At 41.4% G+C, this 23,753-nt stretch overlaps 1 protein-coding gene across 4 annotated transcripts in view; it reads left to right on the forward strand.

Moving 5' to 3' along the window:
- Positions 1-23,444, forward strand: part of LIMA1 (LIM domain and actin binding 1) — an 88,854-nt gene extending 65,410 nt beyond the window's left edge. The window contains exons 5-11 of one of the 4 annotated variants that reach the window (XM_021704812.1): positions 1,212-1,296; positions 2,154-2,302; positions 5,213-5,320; positions 10,204-10,261; positions 11,839-11,951; positions 19,126-19,259; positions 21,168-23,444. In XM_021704812.1, the coding sequence (XP_021560487.1) occupies positions 1,212-1,296; positions 2,154-2,302; positions 5,213-5,320; positions 10,204-10,261; positions 11,839-11,951; positions 19,126-19,259; positions 21,168-22,179 (1,659 nt within the window). In that variant the 3' untranslated portion in view covers positions 22,180-23,444. The remainder of the gene's footprint in view (positions 1-1,211; positions 1,297-2,153; positions 2,303-5,212; positions 5,321-10,203; positions 10,262-11,838; positions 11,952-19,125; positions 19,260-21,167) is intronic. The other 3 variants (XM_044915424.1, XM_021704813.1, XM_044915425.1) reach the window with 3 other exon arrangements.
- The last annotated feature ends 309 nt before the right edge of the window (positions 23,445-23,753 follow it).

Consider the following 23,753-nt stretch of genomic DNA (forward strand, 5'->3'; position numbering starts at 1 on the left):
TGAATGATAAGCTCTGGTTGAAGGCTCTCATTACAAGCTGAATAAACATGACATACTCTCTGTGTACTATTGTCTGGGAACATTCTGTGACACTAAATGACCTTCTCTTAAGTTACTTTTCCAGTCTTAAAAATTATAATTTATAACTTTAATTAGAGATCTACCCTAGATATGAGAGATATAAATGTAGTAGTTTACAGGACTCACAGAATAATTTATTCAAAAAATCTGTACCATCCATGTTTCTATTTAAAAAACAAAAACATGGTCCCTGCCCTCAGCAGGCTTCCAGTTCAGTAGAGGGACACACAGTAAGCATTGTAGTGTAAGTGTGACCAGGTACCTTGGAAACAGAGGAAGGACTACTTAGATTTATATAGGAGAGCTAAGGTGGACTTCGCAGAGAGAATGTTGCTCAGCCTTCACTGAGTCTTGAAAGAACAAATAGAAGGATGAAAGGGGGATGGGGGAAGGGAACTCATTTACAAGCTCATGGACCTCCCAGCAGTTTGCTTTTCCTGGAAGGTAAGGGATGAGGAAGGGAATACTCAGGGAGGGGTGGTAGGGACTAGATGTAGAACTGGTCTTCCATAACATGCTAAGCACTTTAGATTTAGTTCGGGGAATGATTATAGGAATTTTTCAAGCATTTTGAACAAGAGAGTAATATAGCTTTATATTGGGGAATAATTACATGACGTGGGATAATGGCAGCATCATAGAGACTTGATTGGAAGGTAGAGAGGAAGCAATTAGAAATGTAATACAACAGTCCAGGGAAAAGATAAAGATGTGAACCAAGGCCGTAACAGCGGGGATGAAGTGGGAGGGAAAAGGGAAACAAACAGCAGATACTGTCATCTGGACTTGACGTTCAGGGAGACATGTCCCTGTTGTCTGGGACATGAGGATTCCCCTCCATGGCTGGTTAAAGTTCTTAGTTCTCTGGTTAAGCCCGTTAGGCAGTGATTATTACCAGAGAGAATTACCTCTATAGAGTTACTTATTTCTGCCTGGGCACCTGTGAATATGTAGTGCTTCATATTTATAATGCTAAAAACACATTCTGTGGAATGTAAAAACTAATACAAAATCTAATCTCTTATGGATTTTATTCATAAAGGAGATTTGCAGGCCTCTTCTCTGAACATTCATCAGGATTTCCCACCTTCTTTGTAAAGCTTATGGCTGGGTTTTGTTTTCCCCAACAGATTCTTCGATCCCAAAGTCGGAGTGCAGGTGGAAGGAGGATCTCTGAAAACAGCTATTCTCTGGATGATTTGGAAATAGGCCCAGGTAAGCAGCATTCCGTGTGTGTGAGGTTCCCTAGGAAGTACTCATTAGTAGCAATACCTTTTGGCCTCAAAGCCGATGCTTTTAGAGGAAGAGTGGCACAAATTAAAAGGAACTATATTTGTGACAGCCCAGGGGTCCCCTTGTGGGATGACGAGGGAAGTTTTGGCTCTGAGGTCATCTGGGGCTTGAGGGCTGCCATGGGTGGGTGGCAGTGTCCTCTGTCAAGGTTGGTTATCCTGTATTACCGATGGTAACATAACACCTTGAGAGCATAATTATTATGTTTGGAAGGGGGCCCTATACAGGCATTTCACAAAACAAAAAATAAAATTAACAGGAAAATCATCAGCCTCCTGGTAAAGAAATGCAAATTAAAATGGCATTGAGATCTAGTTTTTTCCAATGTTAAGTAAGCCAAAATGTTTAAATATATAATACTCATTTATGGTAAAGGTTCTTTTAAAGTTGGGAAAGTGAGTAACTATTACCTAGTAAGTGACAGTTATATTCCTGATTTCCTTCTTTGTACCCTTCATAGAAGAAATGGATTACATCCAATTCCAACAGCCCCAAATTTAGAAACTTTTCTTCTTTTTTTAAAGATTTTATTTATGTATTTGACAGAGACACAGCGAGAGAGGGAACACAAGCAAGGGGAGTGGAAGAGGGAGAAGCAGGCTTCCCGCCGAGCAGGGAGCCTGATGCGCGGCTTGATCCCAGGACCCTGGGATCATGACCTGAGCTGAAGGCAGACGCTTAACAACTGAGCCACCCAGACGCCCCCCAAATTTAGAATCTTGAAACCATTCAAATCACATTTTATCTTCTGATAGGACACATTATTTGTGTGCTTCCAGGTCAGTCGTCATTTTCTACGTTCAACACAGAGAAAAGCGAGAGCAGGCGAAATCTGGACTTACCGCGCCTGTCAGAAACCTCCATAAAGGATCGAATGGCCAAGTACCAGGCAGCTGTGTCCAAGCAGAGCAGCTCCAGCAGCTCCACAGTATGTGTTCTGCATCATCCATTCACTCATCCAGCCAGTGGTCACTGAGCACAGAGACAAGAGATGTCTCCCAGACCCTGACCCGAGAGCCCTGCTCTCTCCCTGGTCCCTAGCCATTCTCCTTCCACGTAAACCCTACCCTAGCTTCATTCAGAATCCTTATCATGTTCTAATCCTGACTTTGCTTTCCTAGGCCTCATTCCCACCGCACTCCTTCGTTGGTGATGTTATCATCCAGTAATATCATGGACAGTGTTCCTGCCTCTTCTGCTTAATTTTGTTGTTGTTGCTAAAAAAGTTATAGTCTGTTAGTTTTAACAGAAACACTTGTTTTTGTTTTTGAGGAAAGGAGGAGAGAATACTGGCAAGAAATATGGGATATATTCGACATTAATGTGGGATGGGGAGGTTTCTTGCAGTTTTTTCTTGATATAGAATTCACATGATGTAAAATGACCACTTTCACATGTAATTCAGTGATTTTTAGTGTATTCCTAAGGTCATGCCATCGTCATCACTGTCTAATTCCAGAACATTTCCATCACCCCAAAAAGAAACCCCATACCTGTGCAGTCACTAGTTCCCCTTCCCTCATCCCTTGGCAACCACTAATCTGCTTTCTGTCTTTATGGATTTACCTATTCTGGATATTTTATATAAGTGAATCATACAATATATGGCCTACTTAATCCTTACTTCTTATGATGTAATGATTTTCTAAAGAAATAGAATAATGGATAGATAAAGGGGAGGGAGAAATAAGAGGAAGATGACATGCTCAGTAAGCATAAAAATGTGATATTCTAAATCAAATGAAGGGTCTTTGCATTTTAGATTTTCCTAGGCTTACCTGGCAGGCTGACACTACAGAACTGCTTAACCAAAGATACCTTTTAAATGCCATTTATTCATACCTACACATGCATATAAACACTCTACATATACATAGATATGGATCTCTCAAACATTTGTTCCTTCTGAGATTTCAGAATACAAGCCACGAATCTCTAGGTGTCCTATGTTTTTGTTGGAAGATAGTATTGATTTTTATTTGTTCCCAGGCAGACTGAAACGAGTTGACCTATTAGAAATCATAACTTGTATTCCAGGAGTTGAGCCTTCTTTTCCTCACATTATTAAGTATGCATTCTCCAATAGTAATTATTGGTGGACTAAGTCTCTGGGCAATGAATAATTTTGTCCTGAGTTTTCGCTGTGGTTTTTTTTTTTTTTTTTTTTTAAGATTATTTATTCATTTGAGAGAGAGAGAGCATGAGCAGGGAGAGAGGCAGAGGGAGAGGGAGAAGCACGCTCCCCGCCGAGCCAGGAGCCCGATGTGGGGCTCGATGTGGGGCTCGATGTGGGGCTCGATGTGGGGCTCGATCCCAGGACCCCAGGATCATGACCTGAGCCGAAGGCAGACGCTTAACCATCTGAGCCACCCAGGCGCCCCTCGCTGTGGTTTTAAGAAGAGATGATGTGTATAACTCAGTCGTAAAGTGGAACACCACAGGCTGATTATTCACCGACAGCATGAAAGTGAGCAAAGTTAGACTTCTCTTAGAAGGAGGTCAGGAGATAGAGCAAACAGGTGATCTTTGGAGCTTATTTCCCTTGTTTCAAGATTTTGCTGCTTCTCTGTGCCCTCCTGCTATAAACATTCCAACCAGGTGACTCCCTAAGTGGAAAAACCTGTTCAGTGACTTTTTTTTTAAACTCCTAATAGAGTTTCAGCATTGCAATTCTCCTGCTCTGTAAATTTTAAGAGTTGAAAAGTCTTTAGGAATTCTTGTAAAAAGTACATTTTATCTCATCCCAAAAGAATTTCTCAGGCCCCTTACAGAGGATGGCTGTAACAAGGCACACACACTCTGGCGTGATTCTGGAGGCCAGGCTTCAAGATGGGGTCAGGAGTGAGTCCTTCTGCTGTCCTGTTGTGTTCTGCAGCACTCGCTGCCTGCTCCCCCTCACCAGTGCTCCTCCAGAGCCTTGTCCCTTAGTCTGGGATCCCACACCTCAGTCAGCACACTTAACCCTGGCCCTGTGGCCATACATGGCTTGTTTTCTCGCCCTGCCTAAAGAATCACAGAGAACAGAAAGGTACCAGACTTTCAGAAAGATAGAAAACTAAAGGTAGGAAATGTCCATATTCATCTACCACTATACTGATCTTGGATCTAGTAGATAAAGTTAATTTTAATATTTTGCCCCAAGTGTTCTTTGCAAGGAAAAAAAAATGTGATTATGCTTACTCCTTATGACAGTATTAATGCCTGCTTTTTTATGTGGAGATTCTGTTTTGAGAAGTAGAATAAGGTATGTCTTTAGTACAATGTCTGAATTTTATGCAAAAAGAAGCATGTTTTTGAAAGTCTCACCAAAAAAAAGGTTGTTTTATGGTATCATTAAATATAATTTCAGTTTTTATATGTATGCATCATCCCTGTCTCTCTTTCCAGGCCGAGCATTTATATATATGGTCAGTATATTTTCTTGATTATTGGCACTTGGCATCTCCTTTCCCCTGCTCCAGAATGGTCTTTTCTGATAAAACTCACAAGCTTTGCATTCCCACAAGCTCTGCTGCTAGAGGAGTGAATCACAAGAACATTGTATGCTGGGGGTGGTTTCTGTGTGTGTCTGTGTTGATATGTCTGTATTCTAATGAGCATCCAGTTTTAGACTAGTGTACAAATATTTAACTCTGAGGTGTGTGTCCACAAAGCGGCTTTTGTCATTTCACTAGTCAATGGGTTTTGCTTGTGAGAATTAGGGGGTTGATTTGACCCGAGGCTTCTTAAAAGAACTTTTCTTTTACCGTTCCAAATTTATTTAATGGATGTGCTATGAAGAACGCAGAATAGTAAGCTTTTTTTTATTTTAGTTCACAGATTTATTTTTATTTTGTAGAATGACCTGAGAGCCAATGGCAGTGAAATCAGAACTCATAAATTGGAGCAAAAGGAGAATGTGCCCCCAGATCCTGAGGTCTGCATCTCCCATCAGGTTGGAGAGAAGGTGGGTTGAAAAATCTGATGTCCAGTTGCCAAGGAAGCATGTGTTCTAAATTAGACGCTTAAAATTAGAAACCACTCTAACTCTAGGCTGCAGAGTGTCTGGGAATTTGGTAACAGCTGCCAGGACAGATTGTTATTTTTGCAGGTCACATAATTTCAGTTGGGGAACTCTGCGACTTATAGCTGACCAAATAATGAACCTTCACTGGAAAATTCTTTTGCTTGGCAGATGCTCAGAGGGTGTAGAGCTAAAGTGATTTTTAAAAATCTGTTTTGATTAGAGACGATATCTTCAAGGAATTCCTGTATTCTTAATTTAACACATTTTATGTAAGACAATTTCATTCTTTCACTCAGACTGTTTAGAAAGCAAGGCACTATGCTAAGCGTAGGAAATGCTAAGCTTAAAAACTAAAGAAGAACAAACCATTCCACCATTCCATGGGGTCTTTATCTGCAAGGGAGCTAACAGAGTAGAAGGGAGATGAGTAACAGGTTGGCTGTCCTAAAGCAGTGTGGTAAGTGTGGTGAGAGGGCTCTGTGGGGCCATGGAAGCTCTGACTAAGGACATTTAACCTGACTTCCTCAAGAAGGTGATGTCTGCCAAGTCGGGAAGAATGTGTGGAAAGAGACCAAGCGAATAAGGGAAAGGTTGAGTAAAGAGAAAGAAGGGCATTCCAGGCAGACACAAACAGAGGTTTGGAAACCAGAGGCTGGAACACAAGCCATATAGGTAATGGAGAGAGCCAAGTGGAGGGAGAGGGCTGGGGCAGGTCTTGAGAAGCTTTATATGCCACACTTAAGACTTTGGAAAGAGTCCTGCCGAGGTGAAAAACCACAGGGTGATTTTAAGCACATCATATTTGTGTTTTATGTGCCTATCACTAGATGAATGGCTTGGTTGGAGTACATAACAACATTTATGTCAGGTGATTTATCATTTTCTTTGCCAATCCATTACCCAGTTGTTTTGTTGTTGTTTGTTTTGTTTTTTGTCTTTTGGTCAATATGATAACCAAATGTTAAGTTAGATGAGGAGAAAGAGCTTTCAAATATATCACAGTGATTAATCTTAGGAGAAAAGTCATTGCTTTGGGCACCTGGGTGACTCAGTCGTTAAGCGTCTGCCTTTGGCTCAGGTCATGATCTCAGGGTCCTGGGATCAAGCCCCACATCGGCCTCCCTGCTCAGCGGGAAGCCTGCTTCTCCCTCTCCCACTCCCCCTGCTTGTGTTCCCTCTCTCGCTGAGCCTCTCTCTGTCAAATAAATAAATTTTTAAAATCTTAAAAAAAAAAAAAGTCATTGCTTCTGTTACACATATTGATACCCTTGAGGCCATTCTTCCAAAAGATGAGGAGATAATTAAAATGGATTAAGAGCAATAGTTCTCAAATTTTTTGGTCTATAAGAGACTTTAGGGGCGCCTGGTGGCTCAGTTGTTAAGCGTCTGCCTTTGGCTCAGGTCATGATCCCAGGGTTCTGGGATCGAGCCCCGCATCGGGCTCCCTGTTCTGTGGGAAGCCTGCTTCTCCCTCTCTCACTCCCCTGCTTGTGTTCCCTCTCTTGCTGTGTCTCTCTCTGTCAAATAAACAAATAAAATCTTAAAAAAAAATACTTTAAAAAGCATGATGTATTGGGCGCCTGGGTGGCTCAGTTGGTTGAGCCACTGCCTTCGGCTCAGGTCACGGTCCTGGAGTCCTGGGATCGAGTCCCGCATCGGGCTCCCTGCTCGGCGGGGAGTCTGCTTCTCCCTCTGACCCTCCCCCCCTCATGTTTGTGTCTCTCTCTCTCTCATTCTCTCTCTTTCAAATAAATAAATAAATCTTTAAAAAAAAGGTATTAAAAAGCATGATGTATTGGCAGAACACCAATAGGAAATTATGAAATACACTACACACTTGGACCAAAGTAGGCACACAGGAAAATGATCTCAGATTAATGGCTACAAAATTTGAATCTTACAACAGGGAAAAAAATTAGAAAAATTAGATTTTTTTTTATTATTATGTTATGTTAGTCACCATACAGTATATCATTAGTTTTTGATATAGTGTTCCATGATTCATTGTTTGCATATAACACCCAGTGCTCCATGCAATATGTGCCCTCAATACCCATCACTGGGCTAACCCATCCCCCGACCTCCATCCCCTCTAAAACCCTCAGTTTGTTTCTCGGAGTCCATAGTCTCATGGTTTGTCTCCCCCTCCAATTCTCCCCCCTTCGTTTTTCCCTTCCTTCTCCTAATGTCCTCCATGCTATTCCTTATATTCCAGAAAAATTAGATCTCTTTATTTTACAAAAACCATATTGCAAGTATATGTTGAAATAATAAGACAAAATACTTGGCAACCGTGTGTTTCATAATCATAAAATCATCCAATAAATTATATATGTCCTGGCAACAGTGGGCTCACGCATTAGTCCCATGAGTCACATGCCATGTATCAGGTGAGTTCTCTTATTAGAATACTACCTGGTTTTCCCATTTTTAAGTGGGAGATTGTGTCTTAAGAATAAACTGAGGGGGCGCCTGGGTGGCTCAGTCGTTAAGCGGCTGCCTTTGGCTCAGATCATGATCTCAGGGTCCTGGGATCGAGTCCCGCATCGGGCTCCCTGCTCTGCGGGAAGCCTGCTTCTCCCTCTCCCACTCCTGCTGCTTGTGTTCCTGCTCTTGCTGTGTCTCTCTCTGTCAAATAAATAAATAAAATCTTAAAAAAACAAACAAACAGAGTAAACTGAGTTAGGGCGCCTTGCTGGCTTAGTCAGTGGAGTGTGCGACTCTTGATCGTGGGGTTGTGAGTTCAAGCTCCACGTTGGGTGTACAGGTTACTTAAATATAAAATCTTAAAAAAAAAAAAAAAAGAACTGAGTTAAAATGTTACATACTATAAAAAAGGAACTTAAGAGAAAAATATTCCCAGCATTGAAATCTCCCCATCTATCCTAGGAGCATAGTTTCAGAAATGATCATCTAGAAAATAATGCCTGGATTGTCCCTAATCTAATTTTGTGTTTCTTTCTTGATTATCTTCACACTGGTTTGAAACTGGAACTCTTGAGTTGAACTGGAGTATCAGAACACTGTAATTATAGCCTAAAAGGGCATCAGTGCAACTGAACCATGAGTTGAGGAGTGGGTGGGGAAGAAAGGAGATAAAGACAGTACATAGCCTTCAGGTACATACTGCAGGTTCATAAAGCTGGGCTGCCTTCAAATTCGTAAAATTTTTCAGAGCCTCAGTTATCCTTACAAAGGTATTGTTCTTCCCTTTCTCCTCTTGTAACGAATTTGTGCTTTCCTTTAACAAAATGTTTGAGCAAAATCTCACGTGCTCTCTCCCGGCGGCTCCTGCAGTGAGGTCAGCTGGTTGGGCATGTGCAATGATGTCATGATTGGCAGTAAGTTTACCCTGCAGGTTCAAGGTGACCAGAATTAGAGGTGAGAGAGGAACATCCTGGAATGGGTGCACGTACTAATTAACAAGAATTGAAGAGCTTTTAATTTCTTTACTATCATTAAATGAAATAATGTATGTAAAGTGATCATTCCAATACCTGGCACATACTAAACACTGAATAAATGTTGGCTGTTATTATACTGGTTTGTTCTATGCCATGTCAGAATTCCTGTAATGAAGAGAGAGTAGGGGCGCCTGGGTGGCTCAGTTGGTTGAGTGTCCAACTCGATCTCAGTTCAGGTCTTGATCTCAGGGTCATGAGTTCAAGCCCTGCATTTGGCTCCATGTTGGGTGTGGAGCCTACTTGGAAAAAAAAAAAGAGAGAGAGAGAGTAATGAGACAAAACAACCATGCAAAAATTCAGGTGCAGTCAGCCAATGACCTAATCTCCATTGTACATTTATTCAGTACATTAGACATCCTGATAGAAACACTCAGCATTGCCCATAAAATCCCTGACATCTGAATGAAAGACTTTTTTTTTTTTTTAAGATTTTATTTATTTTTTTGACAGAGAGACAGTGAGAGAGGGAACACAAGCAGGGGGAGTGGGAGAGGGAGAAGCAGGCTTCCCGCCGAGCAGGGAACCTGATGGGGCTCGTGACCTGAGCCGAAGGCAGACGCTTAATGACTGAGCCACCCAGGTGCCCGTAAATGAAAGACTTTTACATGAAGACTACACATTGGGTCACCTATTGACCCTTCATGATTTTGAGTGTGATAGAGGATACCGGAAAGGCCTAGGGGCCACTAAAAAGGAGAGAGAGAGAAAGTAGAAAGTTTTTATTTAAATTTGATGGCTTCTGGGGAAGAGATTTGCACCCATACATAAGATCTGCCATTTTGTTAAACATTGCCATTTTGAGACTGGGATTAAAATGGAAAACTAACCTTGAAGATAACACCAGACGTTGGTTTTTGGTCAAGTTGTCTTTTAGCTATCAAAAGGTCTTCTGTATTGGCCAGCTTGTTTCAGCAGAATGTATCTGGTTGGGAAATAGGGAATTAGGAAGATAAAGGAATAAGAATAGTTCCTAATGTAAAGACTTCATCTTGCCTTTGAGTGTGTTATAGTTCTATGGTAAGGAGCTTTGTTCTCTCTGGTAGAGGGTTTTGTTTTGCCTTTATTTATTTATTTATTGACAGTAGAAAGATGTGGTTTAGAAGTTCTTTTATAAAGGGAGATGATGCACACTTTTGGCAGTTGAGTGCAGTCTGTTTCTCCCGTTGCTCTGTAATTGAGAGGCATGTTAATATCCTCATAAAAGACATTTTGCTGCCTCTTGTTTAAATGCTCAGCTGTTCTGGGGCCGTTATTTCCCCCAGGCAGCCAGTGACTGACTAGAGTCAGCAGGTTTTTATGGCATTAACAGCAGTGTGCTCTTTTATTTTTAATGTGATTCTTAATCCCCCCCTTTTGTAGGTTTCTGCAACTGAGAATAGCCTGGCAGTCCGTTCCACCCCTGCGGAAGATGACTCCCGTAAGCATTTGTTCTTAGATCTGGAGGATGAGGTTCTTATTCTGTATTCTGTATTTCGTCCAGGAATGTCCCCATTGCTGTCAGTGCTGAGAATGTAACGTATTAAACCCAGCAACTTAGCTGATCAAATCTTTCACTAGGTTTTAAGGACTGATGCTTGCTTACCCTTCACACGTTCCCTGGCTTAGGGAGAAATTAAACTCAATGTGATTAACTTGGGGCAAACTGAATACTTTTGGTGCTTCTCTCATTGAATGTACCCTACCTTTTGTATCAAACCTTTTCAGGGTTCAAGCTGTAAAAACTAATTTTGAAGTTTCATTTTAATAGGAGTTTGGCCAGGAAGGATTTTATTCATTTACAGAGATAAAGAATTGGTATTTGAGTAACCTTTTAAAAATATCTTTCTCTGCTTACCTATATGTGAACCATAGTCCACCTTCTAGCCAGATTCTAGAGATTTTCCTGTTGGCGCTGAATTTTACCAGCTTTTCATCCATTTCAAGCCTCACTTCTACCAAAAACAAAAACCTTTGTTTTTTTTTCTTACTATATCCACTTTTGATTCTGATTTTCAGTATTTTTTTTAAATATATGTGGATTTCTAGCTTCTCCCCGGCTTAATTACTTTACTAGACATTGAAAACTCAGCAACTAAAGTAGAAATATGAATTTAACAAATCTCTAGCAAATCCTACCTTAAAATTTTAGAGAGAAACTTGCTGCTTGAATCCAAGAACATTCCTTTTGTAGTCATTTTGCTTGGACTAGAAATTTTTCTGAGTTTTGACTAGGTTTGCAAAACATTTGAAAAATAAGCCTTAATCTTTTACTACTTTGTTGACTTAACTCTAGATTTTAAGGAATTCTTTTATGGTTCCTTAGTAGCACTTTTCTGTGTCTGCTCAGAGTTTTCCACACAGTGACTATATTGGCAGAAAATTAACTTATGCAGGTGACACATCAATGATTATGAAAAAAACTTCATGGAGCCTTTTTCCATAATCTCCATCCATAGATATCTGCTATAGGACTGACCAAAAAGACTGTCAAATTACACACACACCCATACCCACACACACGTGTGTGGGTGTGCATGTGCAGTAGGAAATTTATACCCTCACCTTCCTTCAAGCACTCCAGAAGGAGTTATTGGGGGTGCTAACTACCAAAAAAATCATCTACAAACAGCCTTTATTTTCTTAATTTAAATTAAATTAACATATAGTGTATTATTAGTTTCAGAGTAGAGTTCAGTGATTCATCAGTCTTACATAATGCCCAGTGCTCATGACATCACATTGCTACAAACAGCCTTCAAAAATGACAAATACCATGGTGCGGAGGCAGAAAGTTCTTCAGATAGAATGATTTGGGTTCTTGCTGTGTGTGGCAAAGTATGAAAAAACCTCCCAGTTGAGAACCTAAGAGCATAGCTTTTAGCATTAGAAGAGCTGTGTTTTTCCTGGTGTTGAAAAGACCTGTCCATTATAGAGGTGCCAAAGCTTTGCTCTGGGGAGGAACCATTTCTGAGACTTCCCCTGATACTATAAAATGCCTTCCTTTTGTAATTCAAGCAGGTAACTCCCAGGTCAAGAGTGAGGTCCAGCAGCCTGTCCATCCTAAACCACTAAATCCAGATGCCAGAGCCTCCAGCCTCTCTGAAAGTTCTCCTCCCAAAGCAGTGAAGGTATGATGGCAATTTCTCTCGGAACCTTTAGACTTTGGTTTACGAATAGATCTCATTGCACCTTATATCATTATGTTCATTATAACCCCTTTTTGCTTTTGTGGGGATTAAAATGCCAAGAAAGGGCATACTTAAGCCAGTCACTTTCCCTGGAAATCTTGTCTCTTCTGCTCAGATGTTTGAGCCAGGAGGGGAGAGGTTCACTAATAGCTCTCGGTTTGAAATCTGGAAAATTCATGAAAGTTTTAAGGAAACCCAAAATTAAAGAAAATGATGTGAGGTGTGTGTGTGTGTGTGTGTGTGTTTGAGGGGAAAAAATGCCCAAGTCCATAAATCTGTGAATGGGCAAAAGACCACAAAGTGGGAAATTCAAGAAATCTGTCAAACTAAATCAGCCCATTGGATGGGGATGTGCATGTCAACTTAAAGAGAGTGGCCCACTGGTCTGAAGAACTTGACTGTAACATGATTGGTGGTTAGCTTCTTTAAAGAAAGACTGTGTACATTGCAGTGGGAGTTGGCCAGCCCATTTGCTGTAAAATCGGGCATTCAAGTAACACTTATACTAGGGTATATAATATTAGATGTTAAGGAATGTACAAAAGTTTTGTACCCTAAGAAAACTTTACTAGGCTACTCAATCTCTGGCCAGCTTTTATTCACCAGTTTTTAAAAGCAGTCTTTTCCCTTTCTATGAACAAATATATACTCTCATAAAAATAAAGGTTAAAAAAATCCCAATGCCTACTTTAGACTTTATTACCTGACTTATTTTAATGGAATGCTTTGCTAATGTAGTGCTAATTTAGCCATGTGGATTAATAACCAAACATACCCACACTTCTTTAGTGTCTTTCCCTCTGGTGCCCTCTTAAGTAGCCAGATTTTGTTTAGAAAGTTTTAACATTTAAAAGAAATGCAGTAGGTAGAATTGGTGTGTTGATGGTTTGTAACTGCCCCAGCCTCATGCACCCATCAGCTGTGCCTGTATCTCTCAGTTGTGGGCATGACTGATGCCTTGATGAAAGTTCTAGTGCACAAAAAGAAGGAAGAGAAGAGGACATAGGTGAAGATTTGGAACAAAAGGAGAAAAAGGGAGAATCCGGGATATAAAGGGCGAGTTAAAAAAGGGAAAGAGGAGGAGTGAAGAATGTAAATGAAAATTTTACAGGAAGCTGAGATTCATGAGGAGAGTAAGGTTTATTGAAAAGGAGCAAAAGGTGAAGAAAGTAGCAAGAGAAAGCAGGTAAAGGGAGGAAGGATAGAGTTACAGTGATTGAGCTGCACATGTATTCAACATGACCCCCTCTTCTGGCGGCTTTAAAGTTCAGTTCATGCTGTCATCAGCACTTTCTTTGTCCAGTATCTGGAGCCCAACAAAGTAGCAAATGCCATGGGGTTAATTTCTTCTCCAACAGCAACCCTGCCGAGATGTGAGTCCTTGGGTTGTGGTTCTGGATTAAGAACAGCCAGTAAATCTGACTTGGCCATGGACTGAGGGACTAGGAAATTCCATGGCTTGTCTAAGAACTAAAATCTGTTCTTGAATATATTTGAATTCTCAACCCAGTCTCATTTCCTTCCCTTAACTGCTAGGTCAGACCTCCTGGTACTGGGTTGGACTTTTGAGGTCCCTCCTTGATTCAGACTCCAGGGTCTGAGCTGCTGAGTGATGAGTGACAGAGTGCACCTCACGTAGGTCCTCCCTAGCATACCAGGGATGAGAGGGGGTGGAGATAAAGCTCCCTCTACACCTGTCCCAGACCCATGCCTGTTCTTTGGCCCTGATCACTCAGGAGAATGCAGACAGGCTTGCTTTCACCAGACAGACACCTCAGGTTTTGAACATTGTGTAAAGACTGGAGTAAATAGGCCTGGCTCCCTGTGTTTGCCAATGGTCCAAAGCTCAAATGATGATAGTGTACAGATACAGATGGGACTCAGTCGCATCTCCACTTTTATTTAAGGGTAGTTTATTTTCTCCTCCTCAAATTTATCCTTTACATTCTGAAGGCAAGTATATATATACTTTAGTGTTTATAGGAAGACTTGCTGGCATCACTGGTCTCATGGCTATAGACCACGTGACAGAAGTTGTTTCTCCACTTGGGGAAATTACATACAGCTCAGAATAAACTTGTTCACTCAGAATAGATTTTTAGGTCCCATACATCCTAGAAAAACTGTTCCTTAGTGCCTATCTGTCTGTTATTGAAAAATAGGACATCTAAGGTAGAGATTCGATTCATTTCAAACTTTAGCTTGATAAATTAGAAAAATGATCCTACATCTTTACAAGTAAGAGTTTTATTTGTATATTTTGAACACTGGCCAGATAGCTCAGTTGATGAGACCTGGTGCTAATGAACTTGAAATTGCAGGTTCACTCTCAAAAAAGACATTCTGGGAGCAGAGCTCAGCGGACCCTGTGAGAAAGATCAGGACCTTTCTACTCAAGAGACCCAGAGGTCTCTTAGGCTTTATGTCCTTCCATTGAGAGAAGTTATCCCCCAAATGTTTCCCCTAAATGGGAGAACAGGGAGGAAGAGGCAAGGAGATGTGGCCAGCTCTGGGAACACCCACTTGCCCCCATGAGGACAGCCAAGGCTTCCTTGTCTGGTCCTGCTGAAGGATGTGGAGAGAAAACATGGCAGACTGCCTGAGAGGACACTCACCTGGCACCCCCTCAATGCCCTGCTGGCTGTCCCTTCCTCTATGGACAGGGTAGGAGGTTTTATGCTAGTTTGCAAAGCCATTGGAATTATGCTAGAAGGGCACCTAGAATCTTTTCTTACTATCTCCATTATTCCTGCTTTATCAAACACGAACCTTTCCTCTACACGTAGAGCAGTCTAAGATGTGAGTATCTCCAAAATGCTGTCAAAAAGAGTTTCACAGAAAGCCAGGGGAAGGGTTAAGGCTGCACAGAGCCGACCCAACCATTTACTGTATGTGAAGAATTTCAGTTTAATTACCTAGATATTTTGCACAGATTGGAAAGGAGGGAATGAAAGGCATTTTGCGGTGTTCTTGAGGAATGGAAGCCTGACATCAATACAGAATTTCCTTCTGGCTTCACCATGTCCAAAGGCTAGTTAGCTTCACTGACTGTTGCCAGCCCCACCCCCATATATATGTATGTTGTTTATATATGTTACATATACATATAAATATATACATATCTATAATCTCCCAACTAGAGCTTTCATTAGACTGAAATATATATGTAAGGCCAGATGGTGAAAGAATGTAGATGAAGCCACACACATTTATTAGAAAAATAGCTTTGTATAGATGCTGATCAACAGAGGGCCTGTAAGATCCCTCACATGGGAAAGACATGACAGTGTTTATGAACATCAGTTATGTAAATATTACCTCATTCATTTCTGAACATCCCAAAGATATTATCTACATATTTTAATTTGAAACAAAGTGCGGACTGTAGTTTGTTCAAACTGCTCTAGTGAGATTATTTTCATTTGGGTTAGCATCTGCTCTCCTCCCCAGAGTTTCCTTTAGTTACGGAAAATTAGCATGCCAGGACAATTTAGAAAATGCTCTATTGGTTTGTGAATCAGGAGTTCTGAGTTTTAGTTTTAATTCCGTTACTGACCATGGGAGCTTTGATAAGGAACCTGACGTCCTGGTGCTGTAGTTTCTACATGTGAAAAAGAGTGAGGGAGGAGAGATGAAAAACATCTTACAGAGTGAAAAAATATAATTTAAAGATAAAAAATTTCTAACATTCTAATACTGGCAGTGTTTTAAACGTGGATGTGCCAAGTCCGAGCATGCCATGAAGGCATGGGCAGGATATATGCCAGGCCTACCATAATGGTAGAGATTTTTGGGCACTGACTCTGCTTCCTGTCGTCTGAATAGACATGGGGGCAATTACAGAAAAGTGGCTGAGAGCCTGGGACAGAGGAAGTAAAGGGAAGGCACAGACAGCCCCTCTGATTTGGCATATGACCAGGTTGGGATCCTCTTGACTTTATGAAACTAGAAGGCCCTTGGGCAGCTGCCATATAAACATTAAATAATATTGAAAAGGGTCTCTGTAAAAATTGGATAGGAATAACGGGCCTCTGTAGGTCTGGTTAGTTAGGAGCTTGTGGTTAGTCAGATGTTTGAGCTAGCAGTGTGTTAATTTGATGTTAAGGAGGAGAGGTGGCTTTTCACCCCATTCAGGAGAGAGCCATTGTGGGTCAGGTGTGGGAGGCAGTAAGACACTAAAGAATTGTTAATGAGACACTCCTCGTGCGGGGGAAGGCTCACGACAGCTCTCTGTCCTGAGCTGGACCAGGTTCCAGCCCCAGGTAGATAGGAGTGAGGCTGCTTTTGCCACAATTAGCAGAATTACTTGAAAAAGAAAGAAAACGTGGTCTTATTCTTGGATCCGAGTCTGTACCTGAGTTTCAGCTCTGCTGCAGTAAAGCGCTCCAGGCCCCCCACCCCTTCCCCGCACTGAATGCTGTGTATTCACTGAAGGTTCCTGTTTGTCTCTTGCAGCTTCTGCTTCCTGCTCCTCCGGTACCTAATTTCTGCTCCTGCCTTCCACTTTCCTCCTAACGTGAGCTCAGCTTTCAGCTTTCTCTCAGGTTCTCCTTTCTGTTCCCGGGGCCGCACCCTCCTACAGTGTGTCCTCTGTGTGTGTGTGATGGAGGTGTGCTCCAGCTCTCTCCATTTCCCCTGAGCACAGTCATACCCCTCTCCTCTTGTATCCTGGGAGGTTCCTGTCTCCTGCTCTGTCTTCACTGCCCAGAACGAATACTGTCCTCCTAAGTCAAGCGCTCAAAATACGGAAGCCACCCTGCCCCTGACAAAGAGTTTCAGTCTGAGAAATAGATACATTTGGCCTCTGACTTCTGCATCATGTGGATTGTGATCTGTACAGGCTCTCTCCGATGCCATCAATTGTACTGTGACACCCAAATTTTATTTTGCATTTTAATGTATTTCCTGCTGGCTAGACAAGGACCTAGCTCTTTTTAGAGAAAACCTAATTAAAACTATGCAGTGACATCGCCACTGGGTCCTATCTTGTTAGAAGTATCCATATAAGAATTCTGAGCTCCAGATAAGGCCCTAATTGCTTCCAACAGCATTCATTTACAACATTTGATCATATTTAAATACCTCCCTTATTTGGTAAACTAGGTTGAATCTGTCTTTGACTGTTTAAGTTTTTCTTTTTAGGGCTCTAACCTTAGGAATAGAAGGGGGCTGTTGAGGAGCCATTTCCACTCAGTTCTGTTCATTCTTCAATCCCTTGGTGCTATTTGTTTACCACTAAACTGTATTAAACTCCCTTTTATAGAGATTTCCCTTTATGGCCATTTTTTTTTTTTAACCCATTTTCTACTTTTGTTTCCTGTCCGGATCCACTCGGGAAACCATTCCTATTTTTTGCTTTACCTCCTGGTGAATCATGTAGCAAGTGAACCAGCATTCTGAATTTTTTATGGGACTATTTTCAGGTTTTTTAAATGAAAATTCTATCTTGCCCATAACCTGGTTTATTTTTGGCTTATCTTTACCATTCAAGTCCTGGACCTTGGGACTAATTTGCATTATTTACCACCACCCAGGTCTTGGCTGCAGAGACCCCTGCCCTGGCCCTCCACCCAGGTGCCTGTAAGAGCTTCCCAGCCACCTTAACCCAAGCTGCTCCTGCATTTGCTGGATAAGGTGTTTCTGTTGGAGCAAGTCAAGAGTTATTTACATATACCTAGGGACTTCTTACCCCCAGCCCCATTAGCTCAGTAACCATTTCTTATGTAAAAACTTGCCTTTTGGGAATTCTGGCTTTCATCAGTGCTATAATAAGAACTATTTTTTTTTTAAGATTTTTTATTTATTTACTTGACAGAGAGAGACACAGCGAGAGAGGGAACACAAGCAGAAGGAGTGGGAGAGGGAGAAGCAGGCTTCCCGCAGAGCAGGGAGCCCGATGCGGGGCTCGATCCCAGGACCCTGGGATCATGACCTGAGCCGAAGGCAGACGCTTAACAACGAGCCTCCCAGGCGCCCCTATAATAAGAACTATTTTATGTTCTTTAGGATTGGGTTTACCAGCTGAAACAGCTATGCTCACCCCTCTCTTATTCCAAACTTTACAGACAGTTCATGAATTCCCAGTCTGTTATGACCTTTCACTCCCCATTACAATAGTTTTATTCTCCATTGTTTTTTGGGGTTTTTTGTTTGCTTGTTTTTCAAGTAGGCTCCACGCCCAACATGGGGCTCTAACTCACAATCCTGAGATCAAGAGTTCTCCTGCTCTCCCAACTGTGCCAGCCAGGTGCCCCTCTCCGTTGGTTTCTGAGAAGATTATAGAACCTATAGCTTTGCTGGGCTAGGCTTTCTTCTGGAGTCCTAATGAAATAGTTTGTCTCTTGGGTGCCTGGGTGGCTCAGTTGGTTAAGCGACTGCCTTCGGCTCAGGTCATGATCCTGGAGTCCCTGGATCGAGTCCCGCATCGGGCTCCCTGCTCGGCAGGGAGCCTGCTTCTCCCTCTGACCCTCCCCCCTCTCATGTGCTCGCTCTCTCTCATTCTCTCTCTCTCAAATAAATAAAATCTTTTAAAAAAAAGTTTGTCTCTTTAAAATTATTACATTTACATGTCAGTTTTGACTTATTTAAAAATATTGTGCCTAATGGATAAAATATTATGCTAAGTCAAGATTATAAGCAGAGGACACTAAAAGATGCTTTATCAGATTGTCTTTTCCCAATTCCCAAAGTCCAATGCTTTTCCTCTCCTTTAAATTTATCCCCTTTCGAATCTGTTCTTATAAAAGTCTGTCCTGCTTTTACCAGGCACTTGAATCAAACAAACTTCTGTATGTGATAACATTTTCTCCTAATTTCCTGTCTGTGGAACCATTTTGTGTGTACTTTTGTTTGTATGTGTGGTGGCCTGTCCGAGCCTTCCTCTGCAGTCCAGCCTCAGTGGCTGCCACACTCGGGGCAGCCAGCCAGTTGGGGAAGGGGATGCAGGAGAGCTTCCTGGCCTTAAAGAGTCAGCTGATAGAATCATAACAGGCTTAGTGTTCCTGTGAGAATTGACAGGTAAGGGAGCCCTTAGCTAACAAAGTAAAACTGGGGCACATCTCAGCAGAGTATGAACTCACCCCTCCCTATGCTAACGTTACCCTTTTCCTTCTAGAAGTTTCAGGCACCTGCGAGAGAGACTTGTGTGGAGTGTCAGAAGACAGTCTACCCAATGGAACGTCTCTTGGCCAACCAGCAGGTGTTTCACATCAGCTGCTTCCGTTGTTCCTACTGCAACAACAAACTTACGTAAGCCAACCAGAGTGAGCCATCTCTCTATGTCACTGGACCACGGGAAGGAGTCTTTGGCTTTTAGAGCACTGGTACTAGAAGCTCTTGTACCAAGAGTGCACTGTCAAAGGTCCTTAAAGAAAGTAAAAAATACCATTTAGTGAGAAGTATTTCATATCAAATGAGAATGGTGTTTGGAACTTGGTGGTACATTGATACTTTAATTTACATGTTTAATTTACAGGGAGCTTAAATCCTATGGCTGGCAGGTAAAGCCCCCTGTGACTTAAATTAGTAGAATATCCCCCCTTGGTCTCATAGAATCATAAAATTAAGAAATCTTAAGATATACTTGTCAGGGCACCTGGGTAGCTCAGTCTGTGAAGCGTCTGCCTTCGGCTCAGGTCATGATCCGGGGGTCCTGGGATCGAGCCCCGCATCAGGCTCCCTGCTCAGCGGAGAGCCTGCTTCCCCTGCCCCTCACCCAACTCCTGCTCTCTCCCTCTCTCTCAAATAAATAAATAAAACCTTAAAAAAAAAAAAAAAAGAGTATACTTGTCTAAGTCCTTACTTGAAAATGTCCCAAACACTGTATAAATGGTAATAATAACAATAATAATAGACCCCGAAGAGCGTGTATTTTTCTGTATATTGCTTCCTTTTATTTCTGAGAAAATAATTAGGTATCATTTCTTCCAAGTAATTCAAGGATTGGATAGAAATGTGACAGATTGGGGCACCTGAGTGGCCCAGTCAGTTAGGCATCGAACTCTTGATTTCAGCTCAGGTCACAATCTCAGGGTTGTGAGATCGAGCTCCGTGTCGAGCTCCTTGCTCAGCGTGGAGTCTGCTTGTCCCTCTCCCTCTGCTCCTCCCCCGACCCCTGCTTGAGCTCTCTCTCTCTCAAATAAAATCTAAGGGGAAAAAAAAAAAAAGAAATGTGACAAATTGGGGACATATTCCATATTAACTCATTTAAATCATAGAGTCTTAGGGAAGAAAGTAACTAGGATGTCACTTCCTCCAGCTTTCTTTTCAGAGCAAGCATTCCTTCTCAAATACTCTTGAAAGATGTGCTTGCATCTGTGTGGCACTTTGCTGGGGTGATACCCCACTACCTAGTTCCAGTGTAAGACAGCTCTAGTTCCCCAACTTTCCCTTCTCTTGAGCCAAAATGTGCCTCTGTAACTCCTACTCATTGGTTCTTTTTCTGCCCATGGTATTATTTATTTTCTCCATATTTTTCCAAGTTTCTGAATTTTTATATCTCTTCTATGGAAATGCTATTGTTTTTATATCCTATTTAAAATTTATTACCCTGCGAGAGACACCAAGTGTCCCAAAGGCCTGTCCGGCACTGATATTAGTGTAGATTTACTTCCTGGCTACTGCTCACTGGGCTCCTATTGACCATATTCAGTCACTAGCATCTAGTGAGTACAAACCGTTTGCAGAGCATTATACCTACTCCTGTAGAGATGTCCTTTTAAATTATAACACAAATGGGGAACGAGGAAAATGATTCAACTTTGTACAAAGGAATGTCATTATAAGTAGTTATAGATTGTAATTAGGAAATCTATGAGTGGTCAGAGATAGGTGGGCTTACCTAGGGAAGACTTCTTGGGAGAAATAATTTTTTTTTACAGTTTTGGCAGAGGGGAATGAAACCATTTGAAAGTAGGAGGATGTACCACATGAAAGAATGTCTTGTGAAGGTTCAGGCCTAGAAATGAGCATGTTTTTATAAGGGTAATAAAACACATGTGCTTGAAAGGGAGGGGGTAAAGAATTCTAAGTGATCAGTGTCCTTTTAAAGATCTTTTTCTCCCTTAGCATCTTCTGAAAACACTGCAGTTCAGCCTGCTAGTATAAATAAGAATATACAGATCTATTAACTTTATGCTCTTTTTCTTTTAACAACAGTCTAGGAACATATGCATCTTTACATGGGAGAATCTACTGCAAGCCTCACTTCAATCAACTCTTTAAAGCTAAAGGCAACTATGATGAAGGCTTTGGGCACAGACCACACAAGGATCTGTGGGCAAGCAAAAATGAAAATGAAGGGACTTTGGAGAGACCAGCTCAGCCTCCAAATGTAGGGGAGACCCCTCAGAGCCCAGGAGTAGAAGATGCCCCCATTGCTAAGGTGGGTGTGCTGACAGCAAGCATGGAAGCCAAGGCCTCCTCTCAGTCAGAGAAAGAAGACAAGCCAGCTGAAACCAAGAAGCTGAAGATCGCCTGGCCACCCCCCACTGAACTTGGTAGTTCAGGAAGTATCTTGGAGGAAGGGATCAAAGTATCCAAGCCCAAGTGGCCTCCTGAGGATGAAATCAGCAAGCCTGAAGCTCCCGAGGACGTAGATCTGGATCTGAAGAAGCTAAGACGATCTTCTTCACTGAAGGAAAGAAGCCGCCCATTCACTGTAGCAGCTTCATTTCGAACCACTTCAGTCAAGAGCCCAAAAGTCTCGTCCCCACCTATAAGGAAAGGCTGGAGCATGTCAGAGCAAAGTGAGGAGTTTACAGGAGGAATGACAGCAGAAAAGAAACAAGGGGAAAATGCCAATACCTCCGAAAAGAATGGTAGTGTGGGAAAAACAACCTGGCAAAACCAGGAATCTGGAGGAGGGGAGACAGGGGGGAGAAGTAAGGAAGATCATGGTTTTGAGATGGGGAGTGAGAATCTTACAGAAAATGGTGCAAACTTAGATGAAGATGATAGAAATCTCAAACGGCAGTCTCCGCTAGAACCCAAGTCTACAAATTGGTCCAGCTTTGCAGACAATACCTCCTCTAAAGAATTCACTACCCAAAATCAGAAATCCCAGGATGTGGGATTCTGGGAGGGAGAAGTAGTTCAAGAGCTGTCTGTGGAGGAACAGATAAAGAGAAATCGGTACTATGATGAGGATGAGGAGGAGGATGAGGAATGACAAACTGCAAATGGTGCTGGGCCTTAAATTTGTGTTAGTGAGCCACTGCCCTTTCTCAAAGTGATGCACATATACATCTTAGCATGAACTGTAATTTATATGGAAGTAATTTTGGAAGAGTTCTTGCTTCAAAAAAAATCCCATACTGTAGCTTAAGTGAACCAATTCTAAGTGCTAGAGATAATATTACTTAAGTCCTCTATTTTAGCAATGATGATATACATAAGTGCTTTAAGGTCTTATGGTGAGGGGGGGAATATGCCAACTGATAAATCCAGACTCCACTGTATTCCCAAAAGGCAATACAAAAATAGATGATTAGTAGCACATTGTTAGGCTAAAAATTCATTTATGGAATTAGGGAACGTACAGAAGGGGTTTAGGGACCTAAACATTATGACTGAATGCACTTTAGTATAAAGGGCACAGTTTGTATATTTTTAAATGAATACCAATTTAGTTATTTAGTATTCGTCTGTTAAGAGATCAAATATTTAATCTTTAAAACATTTTTTAGGTTGATTTTCTTACTTTGATATATATGGGGAATTTATTGCTTATGCATCCCTTTCTCTAAACCATATCCAGAACTGGATTATTGAGATATAACACAACTATTCTTTGGGGGCACCTTCTGAGCACATTTGGTGCTTGCTGAGATCAGCTATCTCTCAGTTAAGCTCTGGTATTTGCCAATGAGTTTGACTACATCCCAGTTGATTGCTTTCTTCTTTGGTGGTATCTGTGGCAGCTCATAATTTACTGAAAGCTGCAATATTTTTATAAGATCTTTTGTATTATTGTTTGCCATGTTGCATGTTAAAGCAAAGTGAGGAGTTTAAAGGAGGAATAACAGAAAAAACTGCCTTAAACCACTTGAGCCCAGACCCCCAAACCCGATATTCCACTTCTGATATCCCCTTTCTGGGACACTAGTTTTTTTAATACTTACCAGCTCTGAAATGTATTGATTTTTATGGCAGACAGTATTTCCAGGGTGCATTAAACCAATTATAGGCCTTTTTCGGGAAGATGGTTTTCTAGTAGTTAAGGTTTTAGAACATTATAAACTTGAGTACTTTGTTGTACATAATTGATATTCCAAATTGTATGTGGGGGAGAGAGGTATTTTAAGCTATAGACTTTTCTTTGTACTGCATTTTTAGACATTTAGCCCTAATATTTTTTAGAGATGTAAAATATTCTGCTTTCTTACAGTCTTGCTTAGTCTGAAACATTTTTATTCAATAAAGCTTTTAATTTACATTTGACCTTTTCAGTGTTCCTTTTCCATTATTATTTTACATCGTGACAGTCTCCCAGGACCTCCTTTTACCTGAGCAGTTTGGGAAGAAAAGGCAAATGGGTCTGGTGCATTTTAAGTGAAGAGAAGTGTTAGGAGTATATCTCACCACTAGGTGGGGGTGTTGGATCGATCGTGGGTGCTCATCTGCCCTAAGGGAGGACAAATTTTTCTTAAAAATTGAGGGCAACTTGGCAAGAAAATTAGTGTGTACATTCAAAATGAGCTGTTTGTTTTAGCAAGTCAAAATCCAGTAGTGGGTTTTTTTATT

This window comes from Neomonachus schauinslandi, chromosome 5 (assembly GCF_002201575.2).
Source record: "Neomonachus schauinslandi chromosome 5, ASM220157v2, whole genome shotgun sequence".
Classification (NCBI taxonomy): domain Eukaryota; kingdom Metazoa; phylum Chordata; class Mammalia; order Carnivora; family Phocidae; genus Neomonachus; species Neomonachus schauinslandi.